The sequence below is a fragment of the Rhinolophus hipposideros genome (genome assembly GCF_964194185.1).
Source record: "Rhinolophus hipposideros genome assembly, chromosome: 2".
In the NCBI taxonomy this organism is placed as follows: Eukaryota; Metazoa; Chordata; class Mammalia; order Chiroptera; family Rhinolophidae; genus Rhinolophus; species Rhinolophus hipposideros.
The window spans coordinates 13843420-13860648 of NC_138048.1; the positions used below are offsets into that span (position 1 = coordinate 13843420).

Sequence of the window (17229 nt, forward strand, 5' to 3'; positions counted from 1 at the left end):
GCTGTACATTGCATCACCTGCGCCAGATGCTTCAGAAGTGTCCCTTGTATGTGTTGCGTGTGCCCCGCTGTTGTAGTTGGGCCTTGATTGCTGTTGGCATGTCAGTGGGTGGCATTGACCCTCAGTCTGACTTTCTGTGGGGTTTGGCCACATCCACAGCTTATGGGCTGCTATGTTGGTATCTTACCCCACTGAGAGGGATTTGTCCTAGTGGGCCCTGGTGCCTGTAGAGATTGCCCTTTCTGTGTGCCACTTGTGGAGCTAATTGGGTGGTGCTCTGTGTGGTCTGAAGCCAACCTCTAAGTATGTTGGTTTTGGGGCCTCTTGGGAGGGGCTCCAGTGCAGGCCCAGGTCACCCACTGTGACCAGTGGGGGACTACCTGGTAGGAGATACAAAGCGATGTGTGGTTGTTCCCCACCTGCACTAAACTTGTAGGCACATGGGAGACGCCATGATGTGAAGCGAGATGGTTGCCCTCTCCATGGGGTAGCTCCCCCAAAAGCCAGGACACCCCAAGGCCTGTTGCCACCTGTTGCCAGCTCCCTTGAGATTCAGCTGCTGATAAAGCCTCAGGTGGTACACCAATTTGGTGAGGCAGGGTGTCAGGGAGTCACTAGAGTGGGAAGAAGTGTGGTCACCAGGTTAGTTAGACTCTGGTTTGGTGCCAGTGCTTATCTTGGAGCTACTTGGCAAAAGTCTCAGAGCACACATAGACCAGTCGCCGCCCATCTGGGGCCCACAGACCCCAATGTTTTCCAAGAAAGAGTGCAATGCAGGCAGGGCTAGCTCCTCACTGAAAAAGTGCCTCCAGCGTTGGGGCACTTGGGGAAGGCAGGGTTTCAGGGGAACTCACCAGACCAATCAGATTCAGATTTGGTCATGTGGGGGCGGGCTTATCACAGGAAACATGGCATTTGGCTGCTGGCTGCACAAGAGAAGGACCCCACACAGGGAATGACAACTGTCCTCCAGTCCTCACCTAAAACCACACACCTCAGTCTTTCCTTGTGTGTCTTTGATGCACCCCGAGTCACCGTCTCTCTGCCCAAGCCCAGGGTGCATGCTTGCAAGTGAATCTGTGCATGGACCTTTTAAGAGGATGGCTGGGTTTTTCATAGCTTTCCGTCCCATCCGGATGGTCAGAATCCCCACTGTTTTTCACAGCCAGATATTGTGAGGTCTCTTCCAGGCAGCAGTACTCCAGGGTGGGGAGCCTGTGTGGTTCTGGAGTCACTTGCTCATTTGAGCGGAATCTCCGAGGCTGAGATATCCCTCCTGATTCTCAACCGCCACATGGAGCTTTGCTGCTGGCCTGTTCTATGTCTCTGTCCCTTCTACGAGTCTCGAGGTTGCTTCTTCTTTATAATCTTTAGTTATGAAACTTCTATTCGACTAGACTTAAGATGGTTCTCCTAGACTTAAGATGGTAGATTGTTCTGTAACTTAGTTGTAATTTTAATGTGTTTATCGAAGGAATAAGGCACAATGTTTACCTACTTGAACATCTTGGATCTCTTCCCCGGGTTTCTTTAGTTTTTTTGTTTTGTTTTGTTTTGTTTTTTAAATCTGACCTGTGTACTATAAGCTATTCACTTTTTTTTTAAAGTTTTTATTTGGGAACATTGGGGTACAGTGTGTTTTTCCAGGCCCCATCAGCTCCAAATCACTGTCCTTCAATCTAGTAGTGGATGGCGCAGTTCAGCTCAAAGTCCAGTTGCTGTTTTTTCAATCTTTAGTTCCAGGGGCACAGCCCACCATCCCATGTGGTAATTGAACCAGCAGCCTTGTTGTTGAGAGTTCGTGCTCTAACCAACTGAGCCATACGGACACCCCTCTGGAAGCTCAGCCGTGGCTTGTTGTCTTCAATCTAATTGTGGAGGGCACAGCTCACTGGCCCATGAAGCAACCATGTTGTTCAGAGCTCATGCTCTAACCAACTGAGCCATCCGGCCACCCCTATAAACTATTCTTTTATTTTAGGTATTTGTTATTTAAGTTCCTTCTTGGATCTGATGAGATAACAAATGGTAATTAGAAACTTTTAAAATTTAATCCTCTTTAGGAAAGAAAAGATTTATTCACTACCAAATTGAATTTCCTATGTCAAATTAAAATATTCATTTTTAATTGATATTGAACATAACATAGAATAATATTGAGGAATAAATATTACTTGTGTTTAGTAAGCAGAAATCTGCTAATATTAGGTGACTGCTTGGAAAATTTTAAGAGCAAACTTTTAAAAGCCCTTATGAAGATTATCACTATGTCCTCACATGTGATTATTTCTCTCAGTATCTCCTTTATATTAATTTGCAGCAGTTGGTACGACCTTTCCACCACTAATGGCCATAGATAGCTTATAAATTAAAAATATTCAAAGATGTTATGTTAAATGTTCTTAAAATACCAACAGGAGTTTTGCTTTCTGTTTTTATACCCCTTAATGCCCCTACTTTCATTGAAGCCACATGGAAGTCGGTGATACCTATTACTCTTCCTTCCCATATGGTGATATGCCAAATTCTATCAAGTGTTGTTTTATGATATGACTTAAATCTTCCTCCATTTTTGTACTGTCTGCAGCATTTCTCAAGTTCAGTTTATGTTTAATGGTTCTTTGTGGTATTTAAGTAAGTCTCAACTGTCTTTTTGCATCCATTGCTATCTTACACTGCAGGCCAAAAGTGTCTTTTTAAATATACAAGTAGTCAAGTCACTGTCCTCTCAAAATTGGTTAGCTGTGTGGACTAAAAGTCCCACTTATTAGCATGGTATTTAAAGCCCTTTTGTCTACGGCTCCAATCTAAATTTACCCTCACCTGCCACATCAACGTCTTCCCTGATTATGAAATGTGCTATGCATATACTCTCACTTCCTTGTTCTTTTGTTCATGTTGTTCTTCAATCTGAATTCCTTTCTTCCTCTATTGACGTATTTTTATTCTTTACAGCTCAATTTAAATGCCACCTTTTGGGGGAGAGAGTTCTTATTTAGAGTTAACTTTTTTGCCCCGTTTTCTTCCTATGAGGTATTTATTGGACTTTCATACAGCCCATTTCCGTTTAACATAGTGATTCTACTTTAGTTCCTCAGTCAGACATAACTGGATTCAAATCCTGCCTCTACTGCTTACTTCCTCTATATTTCTGGGCAGTTGATGTAATTTCCTAAGCTTCCTCTTGGTCTGTTAAATTGAGTTAATATTTGTATATAATGCTCAGGTCTCTTTTTATATCAAGTCTGATAACAAAACATTAGCATGATAAACAGTATCTAACTGTGTATTCTAGGTAATTACCCACTTGCTTTTCTTCCCGGTAGTGGTAAGCACTGTGAGGACAGGAATTAGTCTTACTCATCTTAGTACTCATTCTGACACGCTGGTGACAAAAGAAAATATCATCTTCCCTTTTACTTTTCTTTGCCGTGGTTTATGGGACCTGTTAAACCTAATTCATTAGAATTAACATATTATATTTATTGCTACATTGTCTCATTCCACAAAGGAATTGGGATGACTTATGAGATGCAGAAAAACACAAGAGTGACACATGAGTAAAATCGTAGTAACTGTACTTTGAATAATTGAAGAGTTAAATTTCACCAGTGTGAACTTAGGTGACACAAAAGCTACAGATAAGAAAACACTAAAGCTTGCGTCTATTCTGTCATATTTTGTAGGATCGCGTCTTCGCCAGGAGGACTTTCCCCCGCGGATTGTGGAGCACCCTTCAGATGTCATTGTTTCTAAGGGAGAGCCCACCACTTTGAACTGTAAGGCCGAGGGCCGACCAACACCCACCATTGAGTGGTACAAAGATGGTGAGAGGGTGGAGACTGACAAGGATGATCCCCGGTCCCATAGGATGTTGCTGCCCAGCGGATCCTTATTCTTCTTGCGCATTGTGCACGGGCGCAGAAGCAAACCTGATGAGGGAAGCTACGTCTGCGTTGCAAGGAACTATCTTGGTGAAGCAGTGAGCCGAAATGCATCTCTGGAAGTGGCATGTAAGTAACGTGATGAGCCTCATAAACGGCATGCATGTTTACTTTGATTAATTCCTACTAAGTTGCGATTTGTTCCCATAGACAATGCCTAAAAAATAAAAGAATCTACGCATTCTACATCATTTTACTTTGCCTTCTCCAAAGAAAGCTGGTTAAAATAATGTCAAGCCCGGGTGTTGCAACACTTTGGTTTATGTTAAAGCAAGGTGGTGATGATGCTGGTCATTTTTAAAATTTCAATTATCAATGAGAGATATCTACAAGTATTAAACTTGGCTATGTTATAATAAAAATTTTGTGTAACAAGACATCAAATACAAGATATACATTCAATATTGTACTGATTTCTGTTTTATATATGTGTGTACATATATACATATATGTGTGTATATATATACATATATGTGTGTGTGTGTATATATATATGTGTGTATATATATATATATATATATATATATATATATATATATATATATCTCAGGAAATATATATATCCCAGGAAATTTTATTAGTGAATTTTAAAAATAATATACTCTCTAGGTTAAATTAACTCTTACTTCTAGGCTACATTCAAGAATTATTGCCCAAGGCATCATATTGGGAAGAACAGCAGATTTTTTTTTTTTAATCAAAAAGTTCATCAGAGAAGAGATCTGATTTCTGTAGGGACAGAATGTTCCTACACAGGAGGGATTCACTCAGTATTGGTAATCAGCAATAGCTAAGGATTTTCCCTGACTCTGATGTTAAAACACACACACACACACACACACACACACACACACACACACACACGGGGTCCCCCAAAAATGTATACACATTTTAAGAAAGGAAAAAACTATTTAAATTGTAATACTTAATTTATACCAATAACAAAAGATGAATACAAGTCATATTTGACTTCTGCAATTACAAGAGGTGCTCAAAGTGGTTACCATCACCGTCCAGACATTCTTGATTACAGAGAACTCCTGCTTGAGCAACGTTGACCAAAGTGTCTACTTGTCCACATTTTTTTGGCACCCCTGGCATATGTGTATATATACATATATGTATTTATTATGTATATGTATATGTATATGTATATGTATTTATTATGTGTATGTGTGTGTATTTGTTAATCAGAGAACCCAGAAACACTAATTAATTAAGGTAATCACGCTTTGCAGCTATTTGAACATTGATTGCATAACTTCATAGATTGTTTTCCAGAACAAATTGAAGAATACGATAGATTCCTGTTTCTTTTGTTTGGTTTATAAACAAGAATTTGGTGACCATATGTTTGACATTATCTATATTGAGGAGAGATTTTATCTAGAATTAATTCTGAATAAGATGCCTACAATTGGGCCTTAAAAAAGTTTGTAACTTTCAACTTACTGGTTGTACCAGTAGGTCTTCATACATGAGATAATTGAGTAATTTCAGTAGACATGAGTTTTATATGTCTTATTTATATAAACTCAACCACCTAGGAGAAGAGTGCTAAATAATAGCTCATGGTCTCATGTCTATAATTAAAATTGAACTGTGCTTACATACTACAAGGTATCACACTAGACTGTAAAACTTGTGTATTGCGTATTTAAATTCTCAATGATGTGTCATTACCTTTTATCATTACCTTTACATATGAAAGCATCTTTTAGTAAACAAAATCATGGTTTTCTTATTCATTTATCCCAATGAAGGCTTTTGTTCTCAAGTGTTCAGTCTTTTGATTTAAAGTTTGTACCAGGAAACTGGAACCCATTGATGCTTGAAATGTGTAAATCCAGTAGGAAAAGATTAGAAGAAACCTAAGAACCAAATTTGTTTTTAAAGGGCCTCATAATACGAGCATAAGAATGTTAGATAGTGATGCCATTTTGCACTGGACACAAGGCAGTTTCATTTTTATGACTTACTTTTAAAATCAGTTAAATACCATTTAGAGAGATTTGAAATACACATTAAAATCTCAAGAGTGCAAGTATTCCAAATTGCTCCATTTTTATTTTGAAATATTTCTGGAACTTTCCAAACTTATTGAAATATTTCAATGAAAATTTTATTGATCTTTTCCCCTACTAGATACTGTTACAGGAAAGACAGAGGGTTCCAAAAAATGTATATACATTTTAAGAAAGGAAAAACCTGTATTAAAATTGTAATAATATATACCGATAACAAAAAAATAAATATAAGTCATGTGTATACATTTTTTTGACACCCCTGGTATAACAGGTGCTATTCTTCCCTTTTATAGATAAAATGAAACCCATGATAGTTAAATGACCAAGACATAGACAATAAGTTCATGGGAAATTCAAGATCAGATCCTGATTCTTTTAATTTTCAGTTTTATAGAATTATGTTGCATTTGAAAAACACATATGAAATCTAGCTTATTTTATATAAATAAAAATTAAATTTTTAAAATTTTGTTCTTTTTACTACTTAGCACCACATAACTATTTTAATACTTAACTAACTTGTGTTCTCAATGTTAAAGTTTATCTAAATTGGCCAGTCATTTTATTGTTGGGCAAGTAAATGCTTTTTTATTCCCCCCCTGAACTTTAGCTTTGTGAATATTGCTCTCAATACACATGAATTTTGTACTTTTATTTAATCTGAAGGATTGCTTTCCTTCCTAACTGCATCATTAATAATGAATCAAACTGTTTTAGGAGGAAAATCTTAAACCATGATTTTTTTTTTCACCCTGTAATGTGACAGTAGCTTTTTAAATTTAAAATCAATGAGCTTTGAGAAATGCTAAAAATATATCTGACCTAGAGAGGAAAACAAGAAGTCTTCTAAATTGAATTTAGCTAGTGAATACATTTCTTTCTTCTAATGCCATGTCGACAGTTCATGCCATTTGAGGCAACGCAACATCAAATAGTGTTCATTTATATGCTGGTCATCTCTTTCACATTAGCTCATTATATTCTGTCTTTCCTTATGTGTTTCATAAAAAGTATTAATATGGAAATTTTGATTAAGCACTGTGATTTTGCAATACTATTGGTAACCAATGTGTATTTTTATAAAATGGTAGAGGAACAGTTACAGATTATGTAATTGTTTGACCTTTGTATTTTAGAACACTCAATATAAATGCTCAGTTATGGCACATTCATTTTTTTTTTTCCATTAAAGGACAACATTGTGTATTTGGAGAACTGCTAGTAGCTCGATATGACGTTGGTACGCAGTATATGAGGCATGGGCTGCATCATAAAACCTAGAATTTTTTGTTATGTAGGAGGAGAGTCTTTGAAAGAGAATTGAAAATTGGGTTTAAGGAATGATGACTGAAATCAGAAGAATTAAGAAGCTGCCCAATAACTCAGAAGAGTTTGTTAGATTTTTAAAATGAAAATAGCCGTGAAGATTGAAAGAAGGAAATCGTTTGAATCATATTTAGAAATTATAAATCATACTCCTTTAAGGTCAGTTTTGGTGATAGAGGGTGATTCCTATGTCTGTGTGTGTGTGTGTGTGTATGTGTGTGTACTTTTTGTTTTGCTTTGCTTTTGCAGAGTGACTGGGTATATAGTATTACCATGCATAGGGAATTGCAGATGCAGAAAAAATAACTGTAGTGGGAACTGAAGAAGAAAATCAGCTTTGGCTCTATTGCTTGCCTCACCAATGAGATATCAAGCTAAAAATATGTTTTATTAAAAAAAAAAAAAGGAAAAAAAGAAGGAAAAAAAAGCTCCTGAAATTTAGAGCAAGGTCTTTATGAGACAGAGGTTGAAGCCACAGATGTAGGTAGAGTAGACATGGGTGCCCAGCTAGGCTGTGTGCAAGGAATGGTTCACTTGGGCTGAGACCACTCCCATTGTTTGGAACCTCCATATTTAATGGTGGGCAAAAGAAAGAAGTGCCAGTGCAGGAGACTCAGAGGAGATTTCAGAATTGATAGGATACGGACAGTGAAGTGACAAGAAAAACAAGGAAATAATTTTAAGAATGAAAAAAATGGTTGACAATGTAAATGCCACCCCGTGGTCCAATAAAGAGTATCCGTGGCCTCTGGGAATGGAAAGAGCACAGCAGCTGAAAAATGAGGAGGTGGTGGGCTTGGAGTGAAAAATGCTGCCTGTTCTTCCAAGAATTGAGCTCTGAATGGTGTGCGAGGGAACTAGAGCAGGGTGATTTTTTTTTTTTTTTTTTTTTTTTTTTTTTTGTGGGGCACGGTGCTCTGCATTGTACCATTAGGAACAGCATCTCTGGCCCGTGCTCAGGAGATGCCAGTAGGACTCTCCCAACCCCATTTGTGATAACCAGAGGTGTCTCCAGACACTGCCAAATGTCCCTGGGGTGGGATGGGACAAAATAATTGAGGATTACTAATCTAGGTGTATCTAGGTGGTTAAGAGTGTATGGATAAGTAAGAAACTAACTTGTTACAAGTTTTATGGTGGAATGACTAGTGATAAAAATTATGCAAATTTTTGACCCTCTTTGCTTCACCTTGGTTTTCATTTTTAATTTAACTCTTGGTTTCTGCTGTTGTATGAAATGTGCAGTTTTATTGATAACCATCTGTCTTGACTAATGGTGTAGAAGTCTGCCTGTTCTTTACAATAATGTATTTGTTCTCTTTTTTGTTGTCCTTTAATATGTACTTTTACATAAGGGAACAATATAATGGAGGAAAAAAAATATTCAGGACCAATCATTGCAATGAAGATTTAAATGACTTACGTCATATTTGCTTTTCCCCTGTTTGTTTTGGGGGACAAAAAAAAAGCAGTCTTGAAAGTACTTTTCAAATCCCTGAACTCAAGAAAGGTCTTTAGGCAAAAAATGATTTTTACATATTTAGAAGAGAATTGCAGAGTCCACAGTAAGTCACCTGGCACTGAAGAAGTTAATACACAGTTTTCTGATGAGACCACCAAGAGAGCTTAGGCATAGCTGGTGGACGAGATAGGATTTCAGTCAGAACACCAGTCTTCCCTGTGTTTGGAGCAGAAGGAGCACAGGGGTCCTCATCCAGAGTGTGGCTGCCTGTGATGTAGCTAGAGTCAGTGGCAGCCCCTAGAGATAGCAGCTGTAGCCCCAGGTGGTAAATATATGACAGCATCTTGATCTATTGACCCGGGTAAGAGGGGGTTCTGGCCTAAATGAAAATTCATGAAAAATTGATGAAGTCCCCAGATTATTTTTTCCGTTTCCTTTTCTTAGCATTACTCCAGTGCAGAGAGAGGAGATTAAGGTGGTGAATGCTTTAGTAGCAAGGGGGCGGTGGTTCAAAGTTCACGGGTCACATAGAAACCGATCATTTCTTTCTTTCTTTCTTTCTTTCTTTCTTTCTTTCTTTCTTTCTTTCTTTCTTTCTTTCTTTCTTTCTTTCTTTCTTTCTTTCTTTCTTTCTTTCTCTCTCTCTCTCTCTCTCTCTCTCTCTCTCTCTCTCTCTCTCTCTCTCTCTCTCTCTCTCTCTCTCTCCCCCTCCCTCCCTCCCTCCCTCCCTCCCTCCCTCCCTCCCTCCCTCCCTCCCTCCCTCCCTCCTTTCCTTTCTTTCTTTCGTTGTTCTTACTTCTAAAGCAGAATACAAGAACTTTTATTTACCTTTGCTTTGTTAAAAGTAAAACAAAATAATATTGCTAAATGTCTAAAAGTTGGCTTTTGATGCAGCTACACAAGAAAGGATGGATGTAATTCATAATTTAATTGGGAACAAAAATAGATCGAATTTCATGACTGTAGGGTGATTTCTATTCTTTTTGTCATTTCTTTTCTGTTCTGTTCTTTTCTTTTCTTTCGTGTGTGTGTGTGTGTGTGTGTGTGTGTGTGTGTCATTTATTAAGACCCATGATACAAGAGTCATTTAGAGAAGGAAAAGTTCTTGCATTATTTATGGTCACAGATTGCTAGAATAGCAAAGCTATGGAACACTCTACAAACATAATGATCTTATTGCTTTAAATCCAAAACTAAATCGATGTTTTAATGCTACAAGGTAGAGAGGTAACAGAAGTACACTGACTTTAGTAACAGAGGTCACAGGTGGCATTAAAAATGAACACAAGGTAAATTGTTTTCTTGATATTTCAAGTTAATATGTGTTGTTCTTTAGAAAATAGTCAGTTTGGCTATAAATGAGTACTGTTCAGGAAAAATACCTTTATGCTTCATAAAGAGACACGATATATTAAATTGGAAAAAAAAAAGGCTTAGCCATGAAGAACTTTCGAAAACCACGTTATTGAGATATAATTCACATACTATATCATTTACCCATTTAAAGTGTACAATTCAATGTATTTAACTGTGTTCCAGAGTTATTCAACCAACACCAAGATCTAATTTAGAACATGTTCCCTACACCTAACGAAAGCCCTATACCCATTAGCAGTCAATTCCTGTTGCCCCAGAACCTGCCCCAGTCTTAGGCAAACATTAATCTACTTTCTGTTGCTATACATTTGCCTATTTTGGACTTTCATATAAATGGAATCATACTGTATATGGCTTTTTTGACTAGCTCCTTTCCCTAGTATAATATTTGCAAAGATCGTTTTTCTTGCAGCATGTATCATTACTTCATTCCTTTCTATTGCTGAATAATATTCCACTGTGTGGATATACCACATTTATCCATCCGCTTATCAGTTACTTAAGAGGCATTCGGATGTTTCCACTTTTTGTCTAGTATGAATAATGCTCCTATGAATATTACTGTACAAGCTTTTGTGTGACATGTAGTTTCATTTAGGTCTTCTCTTAGGTATAAACCTAAGAGTAGATTTGCTCAGTCATATGGTAACTCTGTTTAACTTTTTGAGAGATTTATATGTAACACTTAACTGTAGATAAAATATTTTTAGTGTCAGTAAGTTAATTGTATCTAAATCCCCTTTTGGTATAAAGCACAGCCAGGAAACATTGCCAGTATTGGATAAATATTATTGAATGGCTGGTATGTTACACTTCCTGTGTCATATGCTCATATTTTAAGATAAGATTAAATTAAAGTATAAAACAATTATTTGACAATATTGAATGGCCACAAAGTTTCCATTATGTTTTCTTTTGATCCGGTTATTTAATTTAAGTAGGTATGAATTGATGGAATAAATTCTGAAATCACTTCCACTTACAGAACTTCTACCAGATTGTGTTGACTTTGGCCCTATTTAATTTGACTAATGTTGCTGTTTTAGTCTTCACTCCATTTTCTGTGATATTTTATATTTGTTCTGAAAGCAGACAATATTCTGCCTTTTCAGAAAATGATGTTACTTTTCTTGAGAAAAACTGACCTCACTTTTCCTTTTCCCAGTTGCTTTTCCTTCCAAATAGTTTAGATATTTCCTTGAAAAGCTTTGAATAACAAATTATATGAGCAAGTCTTTGAATAAGAAATTAATGAATAATTATAATAGAAGTTGGTTAAGTAATTCCAGGAGTGGGGAAACAGAGACATATTATCACCATATCATGACTTTCCTAAAACAAATAAACATGCAACAGATTTGTTCATTTAAATGCATAAGAGGCAGTGGGTCAAACTGGAACTGATATGTGTCTTCATAGATTTTGACCAAAAATGAATATAGGAGCAAGTTCTTTTTCATGATCTCTTTAGTAGTATTTCTGAAACTTTCAAGAGAGAATTCAAAGTTTTTGGTAGGGTGAGAAGGGTACACAAACACTCATAGCTCAAGGCACTTGGGCCATGTTATGGGCTGAATAGTCTCCCCCGTGAATTTCATATGCTGAAGCCCTAAACTCCAGCACCTCAGAACGTGACTGTATTTGGAGGTAGGACCTGTAAAATGGTGCAATGTGAAGATGCAGCCTTTAGGGTGGGCCCTCATCTAATCTGACTAGTGTCCTTATAAGAAGGAATTTGGACACATAAAGAGACACCCCGGATGCGCAAGCACAGAGGAAAGACACAGGGAGAAGACGGCCATATGCAAGCCTGCATGAGTGGTTTCAGAAGAAACCAAACCTGCCAACACCTTAATCTTGGACTTTCAGCTTTCAGACCTGTGAGAAGTAACATTTTTGTTGTTTAAGCCACTTAGTCTGGTATTTTGTTATGGCAGTCCTAGCAAATACATACAGGACATTAATTTTCCAACATGAGTAACACCAAGTAAGAGATTGTGTTAAGAGGGAAGTAAGTGAGGAGCACCATATGCTCTTTGCACTCAGCAGAGTTTATACTGCCCTGCATCCATAATGCCGGCCTGAGGCTGTTTTAGAAGAAATCTGTAAACTCAATTGAAAGCATTATAAACCATAAATGCGTCAGCATCAGAGAAACAATCTACAGCATATTGAACTGGAAACAAAGGACAAAGTAGCAAATATTGTGGTATTAAGAAGGAGACAATCTTAGAGGGTATATATGTGTGTACATGCACACATCTATATTGTTTGGGTTTTGTGTGTGACCTTTTCATTTTGTGATATTACATCAAATTCCTTCAAATGCAGGCTTCTTCTTAAATCTTCACAAATGAGGGTGTGAAATTGCTACTCCTGGGAAAGATATCTGTACCTATGATCTATTTAAATATGTATAATGCTTATTTTGATATCAGGTTTCTGTTGATTGGATTAACTGTATCCAACCCCTCATAGCACAAGTCTCAAGTTGCTATTCACTCAAATTAGTCTGAATTCACCCTGATTCCATGGAAAACACATACATGCAATTAAATCTTGATGTCCTCTACTTTTTAAAAGATTGTTTCCCAAAACACTATTATCCTGATCTCTGCAAACATGTGAATCCTACTCGTGAAATGACAGACACAATTTTCTTAATGATGCCAAGTGTATCATGCCAAGACATTTTGAGGTGCACTCTTGTTTTTAACCCCAGAAACCTTTTTTGATAGAGTTAAGAATATATAAAGTTTAGGTGGCTTTCCCACCTTCAAACCTTCAATTTATTACATTTCAACTGGTGTACAAATATAAGTTGATTTCACTGAAAAAAGTATATAGGTTGACATTATTTCTAGGAAACATAATTTTGTGCTGCCACTTGTATGTTTTTCTCTCAAGATTTTTGTTTCAGCAGAATGACAGGTCTCTAGTTTCCCTTCTTTAGATTGAATTTGTTTCTGGTAATTAGAATAAACATCTTTCAAGTCTGAAGCAGCCCCCACAAGGTTTCTATAATTATATGAAGAAGGCTGTACTTCTTTCATGCATGAGTCAGTATATATGGTAAGCTCTTCACAGGAGTGTAGAAGTGACAAAAATAGGTGAAATTTTGTTCAACCCTGGAAACTTCCTTCTGTACAAAAGTTTGTAATAGCCTGTGGTTTAACTGCTAAAGGATAAGGTTCAGTTTTAATATTGACACATTCTTTCCATTCTATAACATTGGAATTGATTTTTCCTCTTAGGAGATTTTCAAAAGGGAAAAAAAACAAACACTCCCAACCATCTTTTTTTTTTTTTTTTTTTTTTAAGATTTTATTGGGGAAGGGGAACAGGACTTTATTGGGGAACAGTGTGTACTTCCAGGACTTTTTTCCAAGTCAAGTTGTTGTTCTTTCAGTCTTAGTTGTGGAGGGCGCAACTCAGCTCCAGGTCCAGTTGCCCTTGCTAGTTGCAGGGGGCGCTGCCCACCATCGCTTGCCGGAGTCAAGGAATCAAACTGGCAACCTTGTGGTTGAGAGCCCACTGGCCCATGTGGGAATTGAACCGGTAGCCTTCGGAGTTAGGAGCACAGAGCTCCAACCGACTGAGCCACTGGGCCGGCCCCCCAACCATCCATTTTTTAAATTAGGAAATATTCATACATTTTTGTCAACAGGATACACGTTTAATAAGAAATAATTTAGGAAAGCAATATTGTGTCCATGCTTGGGATGATTTCTGTAAACTCTCTAAAGATCCCCGCACTACCATTCTGGGGCTGCTCAGGCATCAATATTTTAGTGTCTCTGGCCCTTGGAGAGAAGTCCAGCAAAGCTTATAAGAGAAGCAGGTGTGTTCATGATGTGACAGATATATAGGACCAAACCCTCATGAATGCCAACAGGATTTTTGTATGTTTATTTTGTTTTGCTTTTTTGTTTTTGCAGAAAGTCACCAAAAATAGCCTGCGGTCATTTATTCATTGGTTGGGCTAAGACTGTTATATGATCAGTCCTCAAAAGGCCAGCAAACGGGGGTGGCCGGATAGCTCAGTTGGTTATAGCGCCAGCTCTGAACAACGGGGTTGCCGGTTCGATTCCCACCTGGGCCAGTGAGTGATCTGCGCCCTCCACAACTAGATTGCAGGACAACGACTTGCTGCTGATGGACCCTGGGGAAAAAAACACACTGTTCCCCAATATTCCAACCCCCTCCCCCCAAAAAAAAGCCAGCAAACAAGGTTGTCAGGCTGGGTTCTAGACAGCAAGAAAAGTCTGACTGGCCGTTGCCATTAGCCCACTGAGTAGCGTTGCAAGTAGGGCCTAGAAATTGAGTTTAAATTAATTCTAAGAAGACAAGCTCTCTTTTTTATCACCTGTATATTTTTTTCTGAACATCAAGCCATTTCCCAGTTATACTAGTACTTTTTAGTATTTAGATAAGCAATCATTACGTTTTTAAAGTTGTTATCTAATATCTAAGTCTGTCCCAAAAGTTTAGGACAAATTTTACAGTGTGTGTGTGTGTGTGTGTGTGTGTGTGTGTGTGTGTGTGTGTGAGAAAACATAATCTGACTATTTCCAAATATAAGTTGTATTTAATATAGACCATTTTATATATACCCACCTGCCTCATTTTCCTCCTTATTTGCTCCTTCTTGGTTTCTCTGTTTATTTACATTGAATGAGGACTTTGTGTTTTTCCTTTATATCACTTTAATGTCTTGATTGGGATTCCTTGTTATTGGGAGTAAAAAGCTGCTTAAGAGGTCATGCTTGTGTTATAGGTAAGAAACCTAGAAAGCCCCTTCAAGAGACAGCTAACCTTCCATAGTGGTGTAGGGTAAGGGCCTTTCGATAGGATATGCTGCCACAGGAGTAAGAAGGAGTGGCGCCAAATGCTTCTGGATGAAAATGAATGAAACGTGGCTTTAGAGAATTGGAGAGAAGTATAAAAGCAAAGGCCTGAGGATGTGTTGGTTAGTTTGGGGGAAAATTAGTATATTCATTGAAATGGAGTATGTAAATAGAGAAGTGAAGGGACATAATTAAAGTAGAGAGGTAGAAATTGGTAATGCTAAACAAACTAAGGATCTTGCATGTTATCCTAGAAGATCTAAGGGAATCCTTCCGTGTTTTTTGATTTGGGAGTGGTACTTATATGGTATGAAAGGAGATGTGTCAAACACAGTGTGAGGAAGATTGGAGTATGAAAGAGTGTGGGGGTAGGAGATCTACTACAAGGTAAGGTATAGTAAGATGAGGGTTGAATTAATTTGATGAGTTCAATGGATATATTAGAAAAAGAGGAGATGGCATTCCAAAGGAGAATTGAAGAAATAAAGGAATTTAAGAAATAAATTTACGGTTCAAGGGGTGAACCGTAACTATAAATTTAGTTTGCTATATATTTGTACAGTACCTTCTTACTACTAAGTACTCAACTAGGTGTTGGTACTTAAAACAGAACACGAATCGTTCAATAGGTATAGAGTTTCAGTTTCGCAGGATGAAAAAGTCCTGGAGATCTGTTGTACAACAGTGTGAATATACTTAACAATATTGAACCATACACGTAAAAATAGTTAAGGTGGTATATTTTGCATTTTTGTTTGTTTGTTTGTTTTATGTTAGTTATAAACAAAAAACAGAATAAGGCATGACTCATGCCATCAAAGTGTCCAACAGGATGGAAAAAATGTGGTAAGTCCTAGGACAAAGAACAACTGACATTTTAGGATTTCAGAGGGACAGGAGGTTGCTTCTGCTAAAGGTATTTTGGAACAGGTAAAATGATTTCTCTGGATAGAAAATTAGCAATAATGATTGCTGCTGTTTACTAAGTGCCAGGCTTTTTGTCTACGGTTTTTATAATCATGGTTTATTGCATTCTCAAAACAACCCTATTATTTCCTATTTATAATATCTGAAGCCCAAAGAGTTAATTTGGCAATTTTGACACAGCAAGAAGAGTTAGGATTTGAACCCAGTCAGCCCTCCTCTAGAACCTGTTTTCTTCACCACTCTGCTGAGACCTCATAGATTCACTTAAATAATAAACAAAATCATTTGACACTTAAATTATTAGCACTTGTTGTAGGTATTTTAGGAAGAAATAATTATCCAATTTTATACACACAGACACAATCAGGATGCTGGCTAGAGGAAGTCTAAAGCTTTGTTTTGGTGATAACATTCCATGATTCATGGGATATCAAAGAAAACAAATAGCAAAAAGAGGAAACTTTTCTATTTTTTTATTTAGTTATATATTGACATTTGAGAGCTCATTAGTTTATTCAAGTAATTTGATTTTCTCCATACAGTTCATAGTTGTCAAATATCAGTATCAGAAAAATCCATCACTTTCAGTTCTTATTGACATGTTTTCAGGCCAAAGAGCTTGGAGATTAAGAATCGAATGTATAAGACAAGGCATCTATCATTTACTATCTAAAGATAACTTGACTAAGTTTTATAGAAAAAGGAGTACAATAACATCAATGATACCTTCCTAATAATTTCTAGAGTTCTTTGAGAGTTATTCATATATTTACATGCACTATTTCATGGTATATGTATTTGTAGACATTTGCTGAGTTTGATAGTTTTTTTCTAAGTTCACTATATAATATACTTAACATTGATCAATTTGGCTTTGAAATTAATCTATTTATTTTTAATTTAAACATGAATTAAAAAAGGAAGGATAGTCTTTTCAACAAATCATACTGAAACAATTGAATATCCATAGGCAAAAAAAATGATAATGTCAACTTAGACCTCTTACATTATACGAAAATTAATTCAAATGGGTCACAGATTTAATTGTAAAGCATAAAACCATAAAATTTTAGAAGATAGGACGCAATTTCCGGTGCCTAGGGCTTGATGAAGAGTTCTTAGACATGATGCCAGAGCACAAATTAAGAAAACAAAATAAATAAATGTGACTTCATTAAAATGGAAAGCTTTTATTCTCTGAAAGAGCCTGTTAAGAGGATAAAAAGACAAGCTGCATATTAGGAGACTATATCTGCAAACAACATATATCCAGCAAAAGAGTCATATCTAGAATGTGTAAAGATCTCTCAAAACTCAGC

General features: G+C 37.0%; 1 protein-coding gene across 20 annotated transcripts in view; it reads left to right on the plus strand.

Annotated features, from left to right (window-relative positions):
• ROBO2 (roundabout guidance receptor 2) overlaps positions 1 to 17229 on the plus strand; it is a 1701369-nt gene that overhangs the window by 1148742 nt on the left and 535398 nt on the right. For all 20 annotated transcript variants that reach the window (XM_081063258.1, XM_081063255.1, XM_081063244.1 and 17 more), the window contains one exon: positions 3687 to 4013. In XM_081063258.1, the coding sequence (XP_080919384.1) occupies positions 3687 to 4013 (327 nt within the window). The remainder of the gene's footprint in view (positions 1 to 3686; positions 4014 to 17229) is intronic.